Genomic DNA, 22113 nt, shown 5'->3' on the forward strand with positions numbered 1-22113 from the left:
ACACACAGACAGACGTAAATGTTTAACAATAGCATTAATTTATATATTTAAAAAAATAATAAAACAACTCCAAAAAAGGGCACTTCGGAGTGTAAGGACAAAAAGGGCATGTGTTCTGCACAGGTTGAGCCCTATCTGTGCACGTGCCTGATAAACCTTATATCTGCTCTTCATGTTTAGTGTAATTTGGAGCTATTGGTACTAGATTATAAAGACATTGGTTAGTGTAGATATTTATGTAAACTAATACTCTTGTAAACTATTATGATCTATTTTTATACCTTAACTTATTCTAAAGACTCAAATTCATGCATTCATGTACTTACATTTTCCTCTGTGTTTTTTCCTTCAAGGGAGAAAAAAAGTGAGAGTTAGAGACAAATTGGCCACTGTTCGCCTACACATCTTCAGGTAGAGAAGAACCGCTGATTATTACCACTCTAGGTTCACTCTGTAGTGCTTAAAACATTCACAATGTCTAAACACACATTGAGCGATACATGTATTAGAAACTGTGGCTCATTGTTTATGTGGGTGTTTAGCAACTACATCACTGAAGTACTTTAAGCAAGAGGAAATATTTTAATATTTGTGGATTGTTTAAATTATACCACACAAAAAAACAAAACAAGAGAAAATCGATGCTCTGAGACGCAAGGTCCAAACATATGCAAGTTCTCAGAAACCCTCATTACTAACACACTGATTCATTCATTCTCACAATCCTCCGTTTTTGCAGTTCTTCACAACTCTTTCAATCACTCACCCCACAATTCCTTCCCTCAGGGATTTAGTAATATTTCGGCTGTCCTAGCTGTCTTGTTCGTAAATCACTATACCACACAACATTAAGAAAAGCATGCATACTTATAATAACAATAAAACAAATGTTTAAATCTACGGTTCCATATTAAATAACTAAGAAATAAACAACACAGAAGATAAGAACCTTAAACTACTGTAGCACATCATGTCCTTTTTAGTTGTAAGATAAAATCTTTTTAAATGCATAAATAACATATTTATGCTGTATTTGTTTTTCAGTATATTTTTATTAAGCAAATACCAAATTACAAAGAAATGCCACAGTAATAATAATAATAATAATAATATTAATAATAGTAAACTGTCATCATCATCTTAAGTATCAGGCACACTTGCTTTGGCATTATGAAATGAAGGTTTGGAAGGGGGGGGGTGTTGAGAGAGATATATATAAAAAAGAGAAGAAAAGGCAAATTAGTGAGGCTGCTATAGCTTAATGAAAATTTGAGAGAAGCAAATCGAGAGCCCGTACCGGGATAAAGCACAAAAACGAAAAAGGTTATGAAGATGAAAAAAATGTCATGCAAAATGGTACATACATATTTATAAGCCAGACCCCTCAGTACAAAACTCAGGACAACAAATGTCAGCTGGAACCATGAGAGCAGAAAGCCATCTCTAAAGCCATTATTAAAAGATAAGACTTTTGACTGTAAAGCGGACTACATTATACATCAGCAATGCTTAAATAAGCCTAAATATTTCCTTTAACTTTTTGTAATTTCCCATATATATATATATATATATATAAAGTAACTATACATTTCTGCTTTTTCCACCTGGAGCTACAGTATAATACAGATTGTTATTCTATATCTTTACTATCCAGCAGGAGCCAGTCCTGGTTTCTATAACTATTTATATGTTATAATAATTTATGTTCAAAATATTTATAAACAACAATGCTATCTGTTAAAGACCTCAGGGAGCGGCGTGTTTATATATATATATATATATATATATATATATATGGGGGGATTTTTGTGTAACAATTTCACAGATTATTTTATGCAAATTTAATGCAGCATCTGCAGGCACTAGGACGTGCTGACTCAGTATTTAGTCATCTACTTCATTTTAGTCAGTGAATTGAATACAGATTTCATGTAGCCTGTGTTGCAGACTTGGTACTTCATACAGAAGTTATTTGATGTAGTATTTATGCTTTACCATTAGATGGCGCAAGACAATAGGGGCCACAATACTGCGTAAAACTTCACTGTGAAACAAAAAATTGTATTAGTAGACAAACACATTACATTGGATATTGCACTCTGCTATTTATACAGCATTTTTCAGTACGTAATTTACTTTCTTCATATGCTGATTTTGGATTGCTCATATTTTAAAAGCATTATGTAGCAAACTTAAGAGGCGTAATGAGGAAAAGCCATATGGATAGTTTTGGAAACACGTTCCGCTTGAATTATAGCTCTGTTCAAACAGTCTGTTCTTGTCATTATCTCTGATTTTATAACAGCACATGTAAAACAGTTTCAATATAACATATATTAGTAGGCTTACATAAAATTCATACAGTTTTAATAATAAACAATACAGTTAACTGTTTCATAATACTATAATATAATATAATAAAAGATAAATAATTGCTGTGTTTTTAAGATGATGATTAAACAGATAAGGAGAGTATCCTTACAGAGAATATATCTCCTGCATTCATAGGAGCTGAAGACACAAACTTCATTTTATATAAGTTAAATATGTTTACGGTAAAAATCTTTCTTTTGTGTCATGTTACTGTATACAACTGCTAACGTCTTTTGTTGTTGTTGGAAGTATTTTGAAATGAGAGAGCACATGAAAACACAAGGCATTTGAGGGCCATAGGGCCAAGCATACAACATTTGGGATGGTAAGCAACTATAAGCCAGTGTTATAACATCTACTCTCATGTACAAATCTAAAAACATTACAAATTGATAGGAAAAGAGAAAACAGTGAACAGTGTCCCTAGTTGTAGTTCCCCTCACACCTTTTCAATACCCAGATGATAAAACATATGTTTGACTACATACATGATGACTATACAACCCTACTGGAGTAAGTATGTACAGAATGTATAGTTCTTGTCCATTTTAAGGAATCTGCCACACCAGATAAAGAAATCTGGCATAGGCTATTTGTGCCTTTGCATTTCAGTACAAACAAGACAAAAATGGCATAAAGAGATGATATAAATAGTCTTTTTCATGAAATTATGGAAATTATTTTTGTATGATACCAGAAAGGAGAGGTGTCCAAAAAGATCTTTGATAAGATTTTTACACTTTAAATATAAATTTATATATAAGGTATACAACTATTTTCAGCAAGTCAGTATTTTGTACTTTTGTCTCTCTCACTATAATGTAACTTTTCCTTTTTCTTCTTCTTCATACATTCTAAATGCTAATACCTCTATTCCCTTACTTATTAATCTCTCGCTGAGAATCTGTTGAAATGTCAGTGAGATTCAGGCACAGAATTGTAAGTGAAGGGTTTCCTTCTCTACATCTTTTCAGCTTGCTAGCACCCTTGTCTCTAAGTTGCTCCTATAATAAAAGTCCCACTTGCCTGTTTCTCTTACCTCCCTGCTACTTAAAGTTATACAAATATTTTTCTTCAGGTACGTTATACAGAATAACTTTAACATGGGGAGGCGCTCATACGCATGTGAGCTTGGTAGCGAGGAGGCGGCACCGCCGATGGAGGTGCGGCCATTGGAAGAGATTGAGGGATGGGGCCACCAGAATGGGAGGAGTGGATGGTGTGAGGATAGGAAGAGGAGGAGGAAGAGGAAGCAGGTGGAATATGATAGCTGGCCGCGGAGGACGGCCCTGATGAAGAGGGTGGATTGGAGGGCCCGCAGCTCTTTGGCGGTGGAGGCAGGGGGGTCTGGTTGAGTTGAATGGAGATGTCGCTGGACAGCTCAGAAGCACTGCGTCCGCGCTGCGGAGGTGGCCAGGACTCAGGGTGCAGGTATTGCCCACTGTAGTCACTGCATTCAGACAGACGAGGGCGGTAGAGTGCAGGATGGGGCCGGTACATTTCCTCCTCTGCGTAGCGTTTCATGAAGAGGTAGACAGACATGACCCCAGCGCCCTAGCAAAAAAAAAATACGAGGATCAGTATTCAGTACCTTAATTTGCGATTTGTTTGATCAGATTCTTCAAATTAGAATTAACTGAGAAACATTTTTTTCTAAGTTAACTTATGAAGGTCTCAGATGAATAAACCCTCTGACATGTTTTCTTGGAAACAAGCATTTTTAATCAGACTCTTAATGGATTTTGACAACAAACCAGCATTTCTGAATGGGAATTAGCGGTTTTTAAGGGACACTCCACTTTTGTTTTTAAAACAAGCTCATTTTCCAGCTTCCCTAGAGTTAAACATTTGATTTTTACCGTTTTGGAATCCATTCAGCCGATCTTCGGGTCTGGCGCTAACACTTTTAGCATAGCTTAGCATAATCCATTGAATCTGATTAGATCATTAGCATCGCGCTCAAAAAATTTCAAATGATATCACGCAGTGCCCGAAAATAGTACCCTGCTATTGAAAGTAACCAAGGGGACTATTTTCGGGCAGTGCGTAATATCATTGCGCCTGCTGCAGCCATGTTACGGTCGGCAGCAAAGTCCTTGATTATTACGCCGGAATGAGAGTATAGTTCCTAGCCATATCGGCCTAGAAAATCACAACTTTTAATTTTCCGTCGGTCTTAGTACACGATGTAACTACAGAAGAGTCAAGTTTTAAATAGGAAAAATATTGAAACTCTGGTAATTTTTGAGTGTGATGCTAATGGTCTAATCAGATTCAATGGATTGTGCTAAGCTATGCTAAAATAGCTAGCGCCAGACCCGGAGATCAGCTGAATGGATTCCAAAACAGTAAAAATCAAATGTTTATCTCTAGGGGAGCTGGAAAAAGAGCATATTTTCAAAAAAGTGGAGTGTCCCTTAAAGGGAAAGTATACAATAATTGCTGAGACCATTTGGTTAATATCTCATTTTTGATAGAGGTGGCGTTTAGAGGCTTTGTATTTGAGCTCCTCATATGCAAGCAGCTAGAGTTCAAGCCAACATTATCTCATGGCAATTCGTACATATTTTACGAGGTGACTAATATATATTCCTACGTTTTTGTACATGTTGGGGTTTTGTGATGTTGGGGATAGAGGTGAGGTTTCATTATTGTTTTTTGTATAATAATTGTACACTTTTGTACAATTCACCTGGTACCTGGTGTTGTGAGATCTGAAGCTGCCGAAGGATGTTCTTTATCACTTTATTATCTTAATCTTTGCATGCAAATAATTTGAATATATAACAGACAGCAGCTGATGTTCGGAAATATTAATCCACGTTAATGAGCTCTCTAAACACTACAGTACAGCTTTGTTGTGCAGGTTCCAGATCAATAGACTGCAACATACAGTGATACATGCATATGTTACAGCTATATGTTAAAGGAAGTTATAATGCTGACATTCCCAAATTGCTCAACTGAGCGCAGCAAATTAGCATAAATGCAATGAAACCAAAAGTGCTTTATCTTTACCCAGAAGGATGCTACAGTAGGCTAAAATGAATGCATACTGATGAGGGCAGACCTATGGTTTAGAAGCTAACAACAGCAAAACTGTTAACACTGATGCATTTTAATGAACACAGCTGACGGCGGCGGGTTTAGGTGGTCGATGCGCCTGACCTCTTTAAGCAGGAAGGAGCTGGCAGCGAAGGCGAACGACCAGCCGTAGTGATAGTGAAAAAACTGCTCTGCTTCCCGAGGCCTGTTCATCACCTCATCATTTATACTGGAGATGTACAACACCAGACCAACCACTAAACTCAAACCTGAAAGAGACAGAAAGAGATACATTAATTATGCTAGAAAATGTTTACGTAAAGACAGTGGCGGCCGGTTACTTCTTTTTTCGAGAGCACTCGATGCAAAGTTCGTCACAACATGTATGTAGCCTGTCATGTGTGTGGTTCGTAATTTCAAAATATGTGTTCTGCGCGTCGAGTGATCCTGTGTCATGCCAAAATAAGTGCCTGCTGCAGATACGTCTAAAGTGGTTTATGATAAAAGAGACGCTGGCGTTTGCCAGATACTCGCAGAATCTCATGCGTAATCAGAGTTTACTGTTAAGGGAGTGTCTTGCGTGTATTTTGTGAACTTAAGCGTCTCTTTTATCATAAACGGTTTTGACGCGTGTGCAGCAGGCACTTATTTTGACAAAACACGTGATGCACATGGTTCACATGATGCAACAAAAACATATTTTGAACAACACCCATAACACATATTTTGAATTTGCGCCCCTCGGATGAGCAGTCACGAGCCTCCACTGTGTTAAGGTGTTTTCTGTAAAAGGAATGAATTGGAAATAACAAATTTTTATGTTGATGAGATTGAGGCTGGTGCTTGCTCATGCAAATGTGTGCTAGTGTGGTTGCCAGGGTACTGTTAGTGACTGTTACGCATTGTAATGTAATGCATAGCTATTTAGTTATAAAAATGTTCTGGATGATTACTACGGCACTTCCAGATGGTTGCTAAAGTGTTATAAAACACTTTATTATTTATTATTTACTGTTTTAATAGCAATCTATCCTTAATGTGCAGTAGGATTTGGCAGTATTCGAATTATGTCAAAGATTACAGGGTCCACTAGCTACCCCCCCCCCCCCCCGTCATTATAGGGTCGCCAAGATTTCACAAAGTTAGATGTGATCCTGGACCGACATTTTTTGTTCATCCTAAATCAACGTTTTAATCAAAGAAACCTCAAATTACCCTTAAAGGCGGGGTGCATGATCTCTGAAAGCCAATGATGATATTTTAAATCACAGAAACAAACACGCCCCTACCCCAAAGAATCTGGACCATCTTTTGATAGACCCGCCCCACACATACGCAAACCAGGCAACGATGTTGGTTAGTAGATATGCCCCTTACTGCTGATTGGCTACAAGTGTGTTTTGGTACCCGTCCTGACTCTGAAGTGTTTTTCAAAAATCATGCACCCCTACTTTAACTCAAACCCTAACAATTTTATACCCTTCAAATTAGTGTAAAATAATAGTTTGAGAAGTTTTTTTAAAGCCCCCAACCCAATCCTAAATATAACAATTTGTCATCATGGGAGTTTTTTGTGACTTGAGAGTTTCCATTTATTTCAGACAGAAATCTTTTGGATTAGTATATTGAAAAATTGGGACTAATAAAGAAGAGTATCGATCGCTTTGTGGGAGCACAGCACGAAAATTCTAAATTAATGTAGTAAATATAATAAAAACCAGGGGACCCCCCTAAATTATATTTTTGTGCTTGATAGGGGTCCCTCAGTACAGTACTTATAGGAGGCCCGGGACCACCCCTGCCCCCCCAATTCGAACATTTATTGATTAGGGTTATCATTCATGTATGTAGAACAAATAGTGCAGGAAGTTTGTAAAATGAGGTATTTGAATGCAATACTAAAAAAACATAAAAGTTATAATGAAAATGACAAATGGAAAACCGAAACATATGCCTTGTAAACATCAACATAAAAGGGTTCTTGACGCCGCAGCTTTTTAATATTACAGCCTGTTCAATCAAAACTGTTTCGCTCCGAACGCTCTCTGAACGCAGAGAAAAAAAGTTAAACCAACGCACGAACAGGAAACCTGTCATACAGGGAGACATTAACATTTATAGTGTGTTCAGTGTTGCTGTGGTTATGATTGAGAAAGCCCCGCTGCTGTAATTGCAGAGCGAGGGAGAAAGAAAAAAGACAATAGGAAACCCTCTGGCGTAATCAAACACATTATCTCAGTCTGTCACTGCCAGCTGTCTGCACTCAGAATACCAACAAGGGATGCTCTTAGACTTGCAGTAGGTTAGGTGTTAAGCTGCTGTGTCACATTAAGGCTAATATTTGTACATAAACAAGCTCGGACGTAAAACACTAATACCTTTTTGCTCTCCAGTCGAAAGCAATAAAGTGAGATGTTTAGTGAATATTCAATAACGGTGCACAGAAAAAGCGCAGGAGATACAGATCTGCACGATCTTATAACAGTGATGCCATACAAGATTGTCTAATATACTGTGGTATTTATACCCACATTGTTGTAAAAAAAATTTTCTTTGCAGTTTTGTATGTGATAAGCACTTTGCCGCATGCTGTTGTGGTGTCTCGTGTTTTATTGATAATTCTGTAGTACAAAATGCTGAGCTAAATGTAACATTAGTACCCGATGCAGTGCTACACAGCATGGATTTATTTTGGACAGCTGCCTGTGCTACCTCGAGAATCTGCAGTCGTGCTTTTTCCCGCATTACACAATCCATTATTATTAAACTGCAGTAGTGCGTACTGTACTGTACTGTACTGTACTGTAACTGCAGTGGCTTCAACACATGGGATCTTTTGACCTCGGTTTGCCCAGCCCCTAGGGATACAACTGGGACATTTCCACTACTGCTGAGTCCTTGCTTTTGTCTCTTTGTTAATTTACTGAAATCTATTGAAGACAGTGAGGCAAGTTACAATTTAAGAGCAATTCAATGACACAAAATTTGTGAATGTTGATTGGTTTAATTGTAGTATAAATGATATCGCTTAGAAGTGCAAATCATGTCCTACGACTAAGCAATACTGTAAGGGAAGACATGCTGTATTGTGAATATACTGCAGTCACATCTAAAAAGACATTGTAAGGCATAATTGTAAGCCTGGTTACTACACTAAGCTGCCTTGAATTTTTAATTTAAATCAAATTGGCAGTGCAAGTCATTTTCACTTATTTTGACTACACTTTAAATTCATAGATTATTTAGCAGTTTCAGCTTTACCTACCTAATTTAGGGGTAGAAAAATTATTGGTGATACGTAAAACTTTGTCATTATTTATTCACTTTTACTTCATTTGATCCCCAGATGTGTTTCTTTATTCTTCAGAATCCAAATACAGAATTTTTAAATGGTTGTTTTTTGTTTTTTTATGGGAGTGGAGGACCCTAAAGTGTTAAGCAAATAACTTCACTCGACTCGACTGTAAAAAACAAACTAAAATATGATCCATTATTTGATGGAAATCTTGACCTGTGCCTCTCTTGTCATGCACATTCTCTGTGCCTATTAAACTGTTGTTTAGTCAGTTTTAGGATGTTTTATTTTAAATAATGTGTAACAACTGAAACAATAGCGATATCCACATCAAAATAGGAGTAAATGTCTTCAGGACACTTAAAATATATGACACAAGAAAGTGAACTGTAAAAATTATTTGTTGCCTTACATTTTTTTGTTTAATCAATTTGCATTTACAAGTCATTTGAACTTATAAGGGGTGTGCGGGGCAAAAACTAATGCAGGGTTAGTTGTAACACGGACTGTTTACATTGTTGCACAAGGTTGAGCATTTTGTTTTTCTGGTACTTTTTTCACACTGCCAAAAGACGATCTCCTGCAAATTATTGGAAATGTATAATATTTTTCCAGAGAGTTATTGATGAACAAGTGTTTTTGTGGCATGTAAGTAAATTTTTTCATCATATGTTTTTTTCTAAGTTGGGTGTGTAAGATACCAAATCCAATGCTATGTCATATTAATCAGTGTCTTGTTGACTAAAACATAGCATCGTTTTGAAATATGTCTGCAGCTCTTAGCAACTTTTATGGTGGGCTTGAAAAATATTTTGACCCAGTGGGGTTAATTGTAATGCTATTACAGACTGGGTCACATATAAAAAATGTTTTGTTGTAATTGTGCTGCTTGTATGAATGAATACAGTGTGGATACCTGTCTATTAAAGATGGATATATAAACAATATCAACTTCAAATATATAGACAAAGTACGTAGTATTGAAATATTTGCCTGCAAACTTAATTTTTAGCAAGTGTTACAACTAACCCCCTACCTGTTACAATTAACCCCACCTTTGGGGTAAGTTGTAACATTTGCACTTCTGTCACGTTTGGTGTAATTGTCCAAGAATGGTAAGTACTAGAAACAAACTATAAATGTTCATTTGTAGCAGAGATGTGTGTGTTGCTTGTGTAAAAATATAATTCATCAAACTCAAATATTTTTTTAATGATTGAGCCAAAACCAAAAAGCGTTAGGTTGTGCCCCCCTCTCCCCTATTATTTATCTTATTATTAACCTTATTTAATAACTTGTAGCAACTCATCTCTTGTCAAGATAAATAGTACATTGAAAGTTGATTGAAAAAAAATTAAGGCACCAAAGATTTTTTTTTATTTAAAACTTTTTTAACTTTCTTTTAAAGCCAGAATGGTTTTATGGTAACTATGGGACCAGAAAAACCCAAAACAACACTTAAAAAAAAAAGTCTATGTTTGTGTTCTGAAAAACAAAAATATTGAGGATTCAAACGCCATGAGGGTGAGTAAATAATGAATGACAAAGATTTTGTTTGGGGCTGAACTATCTTTTTAAGTGGCGAATAACAATATGTAACCTCCGTCAGTACTTGCATCATAAATGTCAGTATATTGTTTATTTTATGCATACGGCTAGAACGTATACGCCTGTTTTATGCTAACGACTAGTGCCGCATGTACCCCATTTTAAAAACAAGTGATAATAGATGTATCTGTCCCAGGAATCTAGAACTGTTCAAAAGATCCTAAACATTCATGAGAAAACTGTCCCTGCAGGCTGATTCATGCGGCTATTGCCAGACAACTGATACCATTAACTGATATAGCTCTGTTGCACAGCGATACCAAAAGTATTGTGGGAAATTCACAGCTCGCTAATACTGTCTTAACATAGCCTGAGAGAATAAAATGAGCAATTAAACTGAATTATTATTTCTGTATCACAGTAGAAGTATTTTTTTAGACAGGGTTTAACAAAGATTATATATACATTTATGTATGGTGTCGCTTTGCTGTTTATCAGGATCTGTTCAAAATAATCCCAAAGGCAGAAACTGAAGGAAACAGGTGATATCCATTTGAAAACATGCTGTGCTTGGCATGCAAATTGAACTAATTTCTCTCTAAAATACAGAACTGGAGACCCTTCTCATTAATTACTGTCTGAGAGAAAAATAACCACTTAGTAGATATGGTGTATAAGAACATACGCATAGATGGATATCGCGATTACCATTCATTAAATATGCAAACCTCTCAATGGAATTCTCAGCCTGATTTCAGACAGAAGCCAGCTGAATTATCAGTACCACTGAAACTGAATATCAACAAACAGCACATGGATCTAATGCAGTGTTTCTCAAACTTTTTCAGCCCAAGGACCACTTTATCTTCCAATTTTTTTCTGAGGACCACCTAACAGAATCCCACTCTAACACGCCCCCCAAAAACAACAAAATAGGAAGGATAAGCTAAATTTAAGTTTAATATGCAACTGTTTCAAGTCAAAACTAATTTTTTAAACTCAAATGCAGTGCTATGTTCAGAAATTATTATATGAATTTTATTTCATTTGAAAAAGTAAATGTGAAATGAGTTACAGCTTAATGTGAACAACAAACTGCACATATGAAAAAAACTGCAATTAAACATAGTATAACAGCCTAGGTCCCACTTAATGTCATTCCAAAGAGCATTTAGTTTAAAACTGAGGTGGTGGGTATATGAAGTCTATGGTTGTATCTATGGTAACAATAAAATGCTGAAAAAAATGTTCCCCTTAATGTCTGAAATCACTGAAATTACAGGGATTTTATACATGAAACAAAAACTAGTACATTACAAAACTAATAGATCTGTTGATTTTAGCTGCTTTTAGTTGACGCTTGATCCTTCTTTTGACTCATCTTTGGTTTAGCCACCGATCAATTTTTACGTTATTAAAACAGAATGGCAAGAACTGATATCACAGTTTCACAAGTGCATTAAAATCTACATAAAAAAGTGGCGATTGTATAAACACTTGCCACTTTAGGTCATCTTTTGGCGGACCACTGGAGGGGTTTGGCGGACCACTAGTGGAGAATTACCACACTTTGAGAATTACTGATCTAATGTATTACATTCCTAAGCTTACGTTCCTTTTGGAATTTTCACACCTATTGACCAATCGAATCACACAGAAGGACTGAAACAAATAATTTTATAAATATTATTAAATATACTTTTTAGATTACAGTGTACAAAGCAATGGTTGCATGCACAGTTTACCTGATAAGATGAAAAAGATTCCAGAGACAAAGGCCAGGATGGTGCGTTGGGGACGAATGTGGCCGATGTTACTTATGACGAAGGCCGTGAAGACAAAGAGGAGCGAGACCATGGGGAAGGGGGTGGCTGTCCTGACCATTTCTAATAGAGCAAATATAATACTGTAAATACTATATAGGAAACTATATAGAATATGCTGTATCTGATAAGAGTTACAGATTAAGATGTTTTAGACTTTAATGGGCTATTTTAGCAAGGTAATATTGTTTAAAATATTAAACATTCAAGGAGTTACTTAGAGTAAGACTCTTAAATACTGTATTTCTTTATTTTACAAATGATGTTACCCATCCTGAATTTTAGAATAATTAAAGTATTTTAACACTTCCTGTACTGTGTACATACCTTCTCATAAATTTGTGGATTTATGCATGGTGCAGTGCATTAGATATTCTTACTTAGTATATTGGCCGTGTTCTCCGTAGTGATCTCTATCTCTGGCTCAGTGAAGTATTCAGCTGCAACACATCTCCCCTTCTCTGGCCCTGAGACAGAAAGTAAGAGAAAGAGCAACAGAGAGACACAAAGAGAGACAGAAATAGAGAGAGATATTGACAGTGACAGGGATAGATGGGGACAAACACAAAGAGACACAGAAATGATTTTGATTCAGACATTGCGAAGAGAGGTGAACATGTTGCATTGCACAGACATGGAGCAGGAGACTCATCCACGCAATTTTTTGAGGATCACTACTATTCGGGCTTACTTGCCCTAAATGAAAATAGGCATGACCATAAAGTAAAATAAAAAAACTAATCAAATATGGACAAATCCTTTGATTTCTTACTTTAAATTAATTTTGTATTTAGAACTCTTATTGCACAACTTCATTTTAAAGTATTTTTTTGTTATTTTATTATTGTTATTATTTTAAGTTACAGTTTTTACAGACCCTAAGACACATTTCTCAATACTTAGTTCACTTTTGAAAAACTCTTCACACAGTGAGCACAACAGAAGTCTATGGGGGCTAAACTGAGGATCAATTATCATTGCTTTGGCACAAAATGCATTCAATGACTATATCTCTCAAATTTCATGAATTCTTTTCTCATTCAGACACAACAACTGCCAAAACTCCTAATACATACAGGCCAATTTGCACATGCTTACATACTGTTTTCAAAACTGTTAAACTTATGTTCAAAACAAAACCATAATACAAAACTAAATAAGACAGCAATTTGCTACATTTCTACAATAATATTTTAATGAAATATATATTTAAATATTAAAAATAAATGCTATAAAAACAATTGGCCAAATGGAGAAGACTGAGTAGATTAGCATTACTATTGTATCTGTATCAGTGGATGGTGTGTATACAAATTCTTGTATTTTGGAATTACTCTTATTTTGGAAGTTGAAGAATTCTGCATCATATCTGATTCATTCCAGTAACACAAATTGTAGTGAATTATAAACAGAGAAAACATTGTATAATGCTACATGATGTTAGTGTTTTTTAGGTCATTGTTTTGTGGGTGACAAAGTCTGTTTGTCGGCTGTCAACCTTTGCTAGTGTTCTGGAAGAATGAGTTGATTTGAGACCTGAATAAAGGGTTTTGGTAGTGAAATGAACTGCTTTGCCAAGATAAAAGTTTGTTAGGAGAACTGTGTGAAGAGTTTTGCAAAAGTGACCTAAGTATTGAGAAATGTGTCCTAGCATCTGTAAAAAAAACTGTAATAAAATCCACTTGGTTAAAGAATTATTAATCAAAAATTATTCAATTTTCTTAAAAAAAATCCCAATCATTTACTCCCATGTCATCCAAAATGTTGATGTCTTTCTTTGTTCAGTCGAGAAGAAATTAAGTTAAAAAAAAAACATTCCAGCATTTTTCTTAATTTAATGGACTTTATTGGACCCCAACAGTTTACAGTTTCAATGCGGTTTAAAAGTGACCCAGTGGCTGGTGCAAGACGAGAAGTTGTGGTTTAAAAGTGCATTTTTTTTCTTGCCAAAAATGACAATTGTTTTGCTAGATAAGACCCTTATGCCTCATTTGGGATCGTTTAGAGAACTTTGAAGCTGCATTGAAACTGCATTTAAACTGTAAACTGTTGAGGTCCAATAAAGTCTATTAAATTGAGAAAAATCCTGAAATGTTTTCCTCAAACAACTTAATTTCTTCTCAGCTGAACAAAGAAGACATCGACATTTGGGATGGCATGGGGGTAAGTGAATTATCAGGATTTTTTTAAGAAAGAGGAGTAAACCTTTAAAAAAAGCTTGAGGGGCACCTTTATATTATGCAATTGGCAGATGCTTTCATTCATTCACTGCATTTAATCTAAACATTTTATGAATCACGATGTGTGTTCCCTGGGAATCAAATCCTGAACTAACACAATGCTCTACTGATACTCTGAGCTACAGGCGTATACAGTCTAAAAAAAATGCTGGGTTATTTTCAACCCAGCGTTAAGTCAAAAAGGGACAAGCTCAGTCCGTTGTGTTGTGATTTAACCTACTGTATGGTGGGTTGCTCCAGCCCAAAATGCTGGGTTGTTTTAACCTATATTGTTGGGTTAAATATACAATTTTATGGGTAAATTGAACTCAACGGCTGGGCTCGTCCATTTTTGACCCAGTGGGTTGAAAATAACCAAGCATTAGCATTTTTTAAGAGAGTACTATTGTCAAAGTGCATGACACTTCTGCATTAAATGCAAAAAGCAGTGAACATAAAACCTCCCTTATTGGCAGACATGCACATACACATAAAAGAGTCTGTGTAGAGCACACATATATCAAACATCTGTAGAAATGTATGAAAAAGTCCTAACTGCACATAAACAAAATACACCCACAGTAATAGCAAAAGTCTTTGTGTAGTAATTTGTCAAACATACAAAACAGCATATAATGTTAACAACACTGATAAAGCTAGAAGACAAGGTGATATCATCATTCTCACACTTCTCTTAGTCAGCCATTTGCAACCAACTGGTGTGGCATCGTTTCAGTCCACCTCAGCACTTCCTGTCGCCATATGAAAACAGACCAGCATGCAATACAAAGCAAGCTCATTTGTGCAACAGATAAAATACAACCACTTCTTAAAAATAATGATGGCCTTTTCTTTAAAAAAAGCTGCAATAATTTCATAGCAACTTTCATTAACCCTGGAATTGTATGCGGTTACTGCATATGCTGTTTCGGTGTCTTGTGCCCACTCAGCCTCACTATTTTCATTGTGTGGCACGACTTTGGAGGGTGATGCAACAGCATGCCACACCAGTGTGATGGGACACTGAAACCCAGTCAGCTGCATAACACAGCAGACGTCCAACAAAAAACTGTGATTGAACCAAAGACAAATATAGCAGACACACATTACCTCACACACTCTTTAACTGCAGACATACAAGCAACACCTGATGCAAATTTAGAAGTTCACAACGTGATATCACAATCATTTAGGTTATAATTAAATATTGGTCTCAGCAATAAAGTGGGCAGGTAAAGACTTGCCACAATCCGTAATGGAACCTACCAGCTACAAAGCAGACCCTCCAGAGTCCAGAATGCAGAGCCATCTTTATTTCTGTGGTCTGGTTCTGCTGCAGAACGATGCCTTCCTCCATTAACAACCAGTAGTCTGTAGACACAGCTACTCCCACCAGGAGCAGCCCGCACGCCCCAAACACAGATGACAGGAGCGTTAGTGCCCTGGTGCTGAAAGAACTCATCTAAACAGAAAGATGAAAAATATGACATTATCTGTAGCAAAAAAAGAGTGGATCAAATAAAGTGAATCCTACCAACTGTGTTCTAAAATCGCCTTTGAATGCTTCTTTCTTTGGAGCAAAACTAATGTTGAGACCTAAGTTTAGTACAGTTAAATAACTTGGATTTAAAAAACAGTAATTACAACAGTAAAATTAGTCAATTGCTTTTTTGTATATATATTTTATGAACTATTTGCCAAGCATACTAATCACGATGATTCAATAATTGCTAATGATTCATACAGTAATATCAAGTGCAAATACTCATGCCAAATATTGTTTAACCACATGCCAAATATTTTTAAGACAAAGTATGCAAACACAATTTAACCCAGCAAGCAATAGCCATCATTTCACCATCTAGGTTAACTACAGACCCAATATAGTTCCGGCTATGAGTAACCCACTTATAAACTTAATAAACGCAAATTTGGTCATGTTGTTTTTGCCAAAATAACTTGCAAGATGTGGGTCAATGACGTGATGTCAATTTTTTTGTGTCCGTATGGTTTAATTGAATATAAAAGGGTTAACATTTCAAAATAAATTTGCAGATTACTTATAAATATATTCATTAAAAAATGTGGGATAAATATAATAATCTAGTTTAGTGTACTATGATTTTTTTCATCAAACATCATTTGTCAAAGATTTTTTCAGAAAACAGAGCTTTTTTTAGGATATATCAGCACAAATTTTACAAAAACGCATTAAAATCTACACTGTAAAAAATACTTTGCTGCCTTAAAATTTTTTGTTGAATCAACTCGGATTTACAAGTCATTTCAACTTACTATTATTTATCTTGACTAGAGATTGATTGTTATAACTACAGGTGAGTTGTTATAACTTATAAAATTAAGTTGACTTTTCTCAACTATATTTTACAAGTTGTGACAACTCATCTCTGTTGACATGACTTGTAAATCTGAGTTGATTTAACAAAAAAATTTAAGGCAGCAAAGTCTTTTTACAGTGTACATTTAGGAATAACTAAAAAAAGGATGGATAAATCAAGGTGGATAAAATATTTAATATTTCTCATTCTTTTCATTCATTCTCTTACACCATTTGACATTTTCAGGTCCATTCAGTCTTAAATCTCATAAAAATTATACAAATGTAATTTTTAATTGCATAAAATTCACATAAATACACTATGTGCTTTGCAATAAACCTGATGCATGCTTTTAAAAAAGATTTTTGAGTTTCTCATCTTGCCAAACTGTCATCAGTGATTACAGTCAATGATTATTTTTGTGCTATGGTTAGACGTCTATTATATTTATACTGAGAGCACAGATTGTAGCCTAGACCAGGGGTTTTCAAACTGGTGCCTGGGACCCCCAGAAGGTTCCAAGGGGTCCCCAGAAAACTTTAAGAGAAAAAAGCTTTTTTGTAAAAACTCTATGTGCAGCCAATTATTTAAGTTTGTAAACAATTTGCTGTCTTCATAATATTACACTACCTACGTATCTTATACAGTTTAAATGTTTTGATTATAAAATAAAATCCTGTGCTAAAGGTCATCATATGTGGGGGTCCCTGCCATCAAAATGTTTAAAACCCCTGGCCTAGACATTTGGGCTATGTTTGGATAGCTATTAGATGTTTTTAAAATGCTAAATTGCTTGACGGGAAACTACAGGGTGATAATATTTTTATATTAGCTGCTTGATGCTTCATCGACTACTAAACTAGTGTGTGACTCATCAACAGTATACAGGATGAAGAGACAGTACACAGATGAAGGACAAACACGATGTCCTTTAAACAGTGTATGACTAAAAGATTGGAAAATAATATGCTGTAAGACCATTCAGAAAAAAATAAGCCTTACTGTCTTATTGTCATGCCATTTAAACAGGACATAGAGAAAAGACAGACAAGAGGGTTTGTGGGGTGTGTGTTTTGGTGTGGAACCATCACATGAGATGGGCTGAATTCAAACATGCAGCCTTGTCAGCATGTGCACTACTCTATGAGCCATGTCACAGTGGCATTAGCTATTAATTAACTACTTTTTTAAAAGTCGGCAAAACAGTTGGTTGGGCCGACAAATAATTAGCTAAATTTGGACAAGTTTAGCTTAGTGGTAGAATATGGGTTCGAACCCAGGGAACCCATTTACTGATTAAAAACAAATGTATACCTTGTAATGCACTGTAAGTTGCTTTGGATAAAAGCATCTGCCAAATGCATAAATGCAAATGTAAGTTGAACACGCAGTTATAGATGCTCAGGAGTAAAGCACCACAGCTGCCCATTGCATTGATTTTGTTACCTTTTGCATTATATCTGCGGACTGCATTGACAAATGCAAGCTTATAAGGCTACCAAACTAAAGAACAAGACAATTAGGAAGAATATGAAAATGCTTTTGCTTTTGCAGTATACTGTAACACATTCTGGTTCATTCTGCTTTCATGCATGGAAACACAAGAGTGAGGATTTGACTGGCACAGGCCCAAAGAAAGAAAAAAAAGAGGAGTTTTTAGGTTTAATGTCAAAAAACGGCTCTGAAAGGATAACATGATCAGAATTCCACTGAAGAATGCATTGCTATATTTATTAACACAATGGCCTCTGTTTATGTTTGCATACGCTAGTTTTCCAATAGTATGTGATCAAACCATGCACTGTATACTGCAGAAATAGTTGGTCACGTGATATAGCCATTGTGATGTAAATGTGCAGGTACCAATGAAAGTCATTTCAGAGGCTGTGAGAGGAAAAGCGAATGGAAAGACACGCAGTGAAAAGGAAATAAAGAAAAGAGAACAAATCAAGGCTACAGGGTGGGAGAGAGAAAAGAGAGGCGAATGGGAGCTGTCCATCACTGTGGTGCTGAACTCAAGCAATGCAAAATGCAAAACCCTTGAAGTCTTTACATCAAGAAGGGGTTCTGGTGGTTTAAAAATTCATGTGTGTTTATGAACTTATTATATTTTATTGTGTTCACAGCATATATAGCCCAGGAAAAATGTATTATGTTTGATTTAAATACTTTTTCAAATATGCACCTACTAAATTATATGAATTTTTTTTTTAATAATGTAAAATAATTCAAAATATGGTATTAGAAAAACATTTTTGATCCAAAGCGACAGTGCAAATGTTTATTTTTTATTAGTAGGCCTATGTGTGTTCTTAGGGTTCGAACTCATAACCTTTTGCAGGGCTAACACAATACTCTACCACTGAGGTGAGCAAAGAATGTATAAAAGAATGTATAACTTGTGTGCAAACCAACATATCCTCCAACCCATACCATTGCTTTGGTCATTTGACTATTTCACCAAATACGACCAATGGATGCATTTACTAAATTAGTGCCTCTACCGGCAGCAGGTGAAACTTAATATACTAGCGTATAAAATTATATTTCGGGGTATAATTTTGCTATAATGATATGTACTGAGATAAGATTTTTAATTTAAATCACCAGGATTAATTGTATTTTATTACACATTACACTATTCAGGCATTTAGGGCAAATAACATACACTGTAAAAAAAATCCGTAGAAATTACAATGTTATTGCAGCTGGGTTGCCGGTAATTTACCGTAGATTTACATTTATGTTATTTACTGGCAAGAGTTTGTTCAAAGTTAAATAAATGTTAAATATTAACAAGTCTTTATCTTTACAGAATAAAACTATACAATTACAGCCTCATGCAAAGCATTCTGGGAACCAGAAATCCTCATCAACCTTTTTCTGTTTTTTGCTTCAGATTTTGTTTCCCAGAATGTCTTGCTTGATGCTGTTTTTTTAGTTTTACTCTGTAAAGACAAAGACTTGTAAATGTTTAATGTTCATTTAACTTTGAACAAACTCTTGCCAGTAAATAACATAAATGTAAATCTACGGTAAATTACCGGCAACCCAGCTGCAATTTCTATGGAATTTTTTTACAGTGTACCCATTTATTTATTTATTACATGATATAAACACAGCATACAAACAGTTACAACTTTTTTAAAATGTACATAAAATATTCAGAGTGATGACAATCCGCTGTAAATATCAGATCCGGTGTACACTGATTCAAAAAACTGTCGCCAGAAGAAGCGATGATACGTCATCTATAATTATGAAAAAGCATTGGCTCTAGTGTGTCTCGTGACCAATTGCATCATTATGTTAGCTAAGAATGTGAAGCGCTATTGGCTCTTGTGACCAACTACGTCATGCTGGTTTATGTTTGAATGAGATCTGACTGTGCATTCTTCATATAAAGTAATCGTATGGCTTCAGTTTGCAAGGTTTGCGACATCAATGGTTTGTAATACTTTTATACTGTTTTATGCAATAAATACCTGTGACTGTACTTTTAGTGGCTGGGTTTAGGGTGAGGGTGGGGTTAGATGCTCCAAAATATCTTTAAAACCATAAATGTTATGAAACCGTTTCTACATTTACAAATTCATAAAATGAAATGTGTCTAATCTGATATATAAGCCAAAAACCTTAAAACGTAACAACAGGTTGTATAAGCTACGGCTAGAGGACACTAATCCCTTAATATGTCACTTTAAGTCGTAATAAGGTGCTTGCAGAAGCGACCTATGAGGTTGTTATTTTTGGAGGACAGTCTTGTGCAAACACTATAAAGACTGGCCCCCTGGAGGAATAAAAACACAATGACAGGAAGCTGTCCAGTGCTGAAATCACATACTTGAGGAATTGAGACACAGTGAAATATTTGCTGTAACAAAACCCTTACTACTGTAAATATTAGGAACAACGTAGCCTTAAAAAACTAAAGAACAACATGTTTTACTTCAAGATTCTTTACAGGGGATTTGAGGGGGCTTTAAAATATATATATGCCAGACGTAGCCACATTTAGAAAGTCATCTGAAAGGTGAACTGGGCTTCCACAGATGGTGTTGCCCAGTCAACTGATGAGCAAGAGCCCAGTGGGGTGAAGTTTTCTGTTGAGGAGGCAATATGTTCCCATGTCAGCAGGTTAGATCAACCGGCAAAAGGGGAGAGTTGAGGATATGATGGAAGAAAAAGATGCTTTATGAAGGAGGAATGGTGTAAGAGTATTTAGAGCAAACGTGATGACGATAGTAGGGTTTGGGGAAAGACCTTGGCCCACAAAATCTCAAAGGACAGTCTCACGCACGAGCGTACACGCATGTGCAGCTCTCAATGACACGCACGCACATGCATTCCCATGTGCACATTCATGATTTCAGAGTAAAAGCAACCAGAAAAATGCTTTATTCTATCATTGCTACGAGCGGGAATCTAAATACGTGAATACAAGCAGAATCAAAAGTGTATAAAAAGAAATCCACGCGTCACTTTATCCTCATCTACTCTTACTTACACGCGCGCGCAAATCCACGCAGCGTGTCTACCCTCAAATCCAACAACCGCAGTACACTCCTGACGTAACCCAAGTCGTAACCAAAATTATTTTTTTCAGTATAAATGAAACATAATGCAAGTGCACCTACCACACTATACCGGTGACTAAAACCCGAGTCTCGTGCGAAGTGCGACAAAATATTAAGCCATCGGTTAAAAACTCATCTAAAGAGAAAATATACCTCTCTTTACAATTAAGGAAATACATATCTCAGTATTTAAATGTCATCCAATCAGATAATTAAGCAGTACTGTTCCTCTTAAATGTCCCATTATGCATGAAAACGGAACAAGCGCGTTACGCTATAGGTACTGCGTTGTCCATAGCGATAGTGAATGCTCGAAAGTGAAGATTTGCATTAACTGAATCTGTCAGTCCTGGTGATAAAATCGGGTACTTGGTTTGGAAACCCCGGGACGAATCGATCACGCGCCACTCATACCGCGACGGTATAACGTGCATGAAGAAGGAAGAAGCGCGTGCACTCACCCTCAACCACGCGACCCGAGTCAGCGGTGCACAGGCGTCGAGAGGAATAACCAAACGCCTGGAAATCTTGACGGATTTCGCAGTTTTCCTCTCTCTCTCTCTCTCTCTTACTCACTCACTATTTCATACACACTAACACACAGCATAGACACGCGTGTCCTCTCTCTCTCTCCCCCCCCTCTCTCTCTCTCACACACACTCACTCACTCACTGTAATACCCCTCACTGTTTCTCTTCTTTCAGCACTGCGGAAATTTGGCTAAATGGGATGTACTGGGATGTGCAAAGATGGTTTTGGGTAAAAGGCTTTCACTGATTGAGTTTGATGGTGATGATGCTCAGTAAGGTCACAGTTAGTTTTAGGTCTGCGTATGTCAGTGGAGGGAGGCACAGCTTAGTGTATGAGTCATACATTTAACATTTAAATAGCCGA

At 36.1% G+C, this 22113-nt stretch overlaps 1 protein-coding gene across 1 annotated transcript; it reads right to left on the minus strand.

Moving 5' to 3' along the window:
• Positions 1-1032: 1032 nt before the first annotated feature.
• On the minus strand, positions 1033-21860 carry cacng7a (calcium channel, voltage-dependent, gamma subunit 7a). The gene is made up of 6 exons (XM_065287917.2): positions 21681-21860; positions 15570-15765; positions 12465-12551; positions 12007-12147; positions 5542-5687; positions 1033-3927 (listed from the first exon to the last, which is right to left on the minus strand). The coding sequence occupies exons 2-6, from the start codon at positions 15763-15765 to the stop codon at positions 3472-3474; spliced, it is 1026 nt and encodes a 341-aa protein (XP_065143989.1). The 5' UTR covers positions 21681-21860; the 3' UTR covers positions 1033-3471.
• Positions 21861-22113: the final 253 nt, after the last annotated feature.

Source organism: Paramisgurnus dabryanus, chromosome 19 (genome assembly GCF_030506205.2).
Source record: "Paramisgurnus dabryanus chromosome 19, PD_genome_1.1, whole genome shotgun sequence".
NCBI lineage: Eukaryota > Metazoa > Chordata > Actinopteri > Cypriniformes > Cobitidae > Paramisgurnus > Paramisgurnus dabryanus.

Bases quoted from the DNA above. Each gene is read 5' to 3' on its own strand.
- cacng7a (XM_065287917.2), bottom strand. From the start codon at position 15,765: ATGAGTTCTTTCAGCACCAGGGCACTAACGCTCCTGTCATCTGTGTTT. The intron at 12,552-15,569 runs GTAGGTTCCATT...TTTCTGTCTCAG, and splicing joins GAGGGTCTGCTTTGTAGCTG to GGCCAGAGAAGGGGAGATGT. The intron at 12,148-12,464 runs GTAAGAATATCT...TTGCTCTATTAG, and splicing joins GAACACGGCCAATATACTAA to AAATGGTCAGGACAGCCACC.